Genomic DNA, 271 nt, shown 5'->3' with positions numbered 1-271 from the left:
CCAGCACTGCCTGGCCCTGGCTCACCACCCGGTGGAGCTTCGCGGGGCTCAGAGCTGGTAACTCGGCTCGCAGGGACGACCAGGTCATCTGAGCGACGAGACAGAAAGTGGGGCAGAAGGGAGAGGTGAGGAGCTGCTTTCTCCAAGGAGAGAAACTGCCCACCCATGGACCCACCACCCTGGGAAGGGGCAGCTGGTGACAGGTTGCAGAAGAAGGGACCCTCAAATGCCGAGCAGGTCTCTCCTGCCCATGCCCAACACCACGCCGCCA

The 271-nt window shown here is 63.5% G+C and overlaps 1 protein-coding gene across 1 annotated transcript in view; it reads right to left on the bottom strand.

Moving 5' to 3' along the window:
• Positions 1 to 271, bottom strand: part of LOC104278802 (ras-associating and dilute domain-containing protein-like) — a gene marked incomplete at its 5' end in the record, with an annotated part of 9,216 nt that overhangs the window by 3,831 nt on the left and 5,114 nt on the right. Inside the window, 1 exon segment of the mRNA XM_009875896.1 lies at positions 8 to 140. Coding sequence (XP_009874198.1) covers positions 8 to 140 — 133 coding nt within the window.

Source organism: Apaloderma vittatum, unplaced genomic scaffold (genome assembly GCF_000703405.1).
Source record: "Apaloderma vittatum isolate BGI_N311 unplaced genomic scaffold, ASM70340v1 scaffold7149, whole genome shotgun sequence".
Lineage (NCBI taxonomy): Eukaryota > Metazoa > Chordata > Aves > Trogoniformes > Trogonidae > Apaloderma > Apaloderma vittatum.
This window is presented reverse-complemented; position numbering and strand designations above follow the sequence as displayed.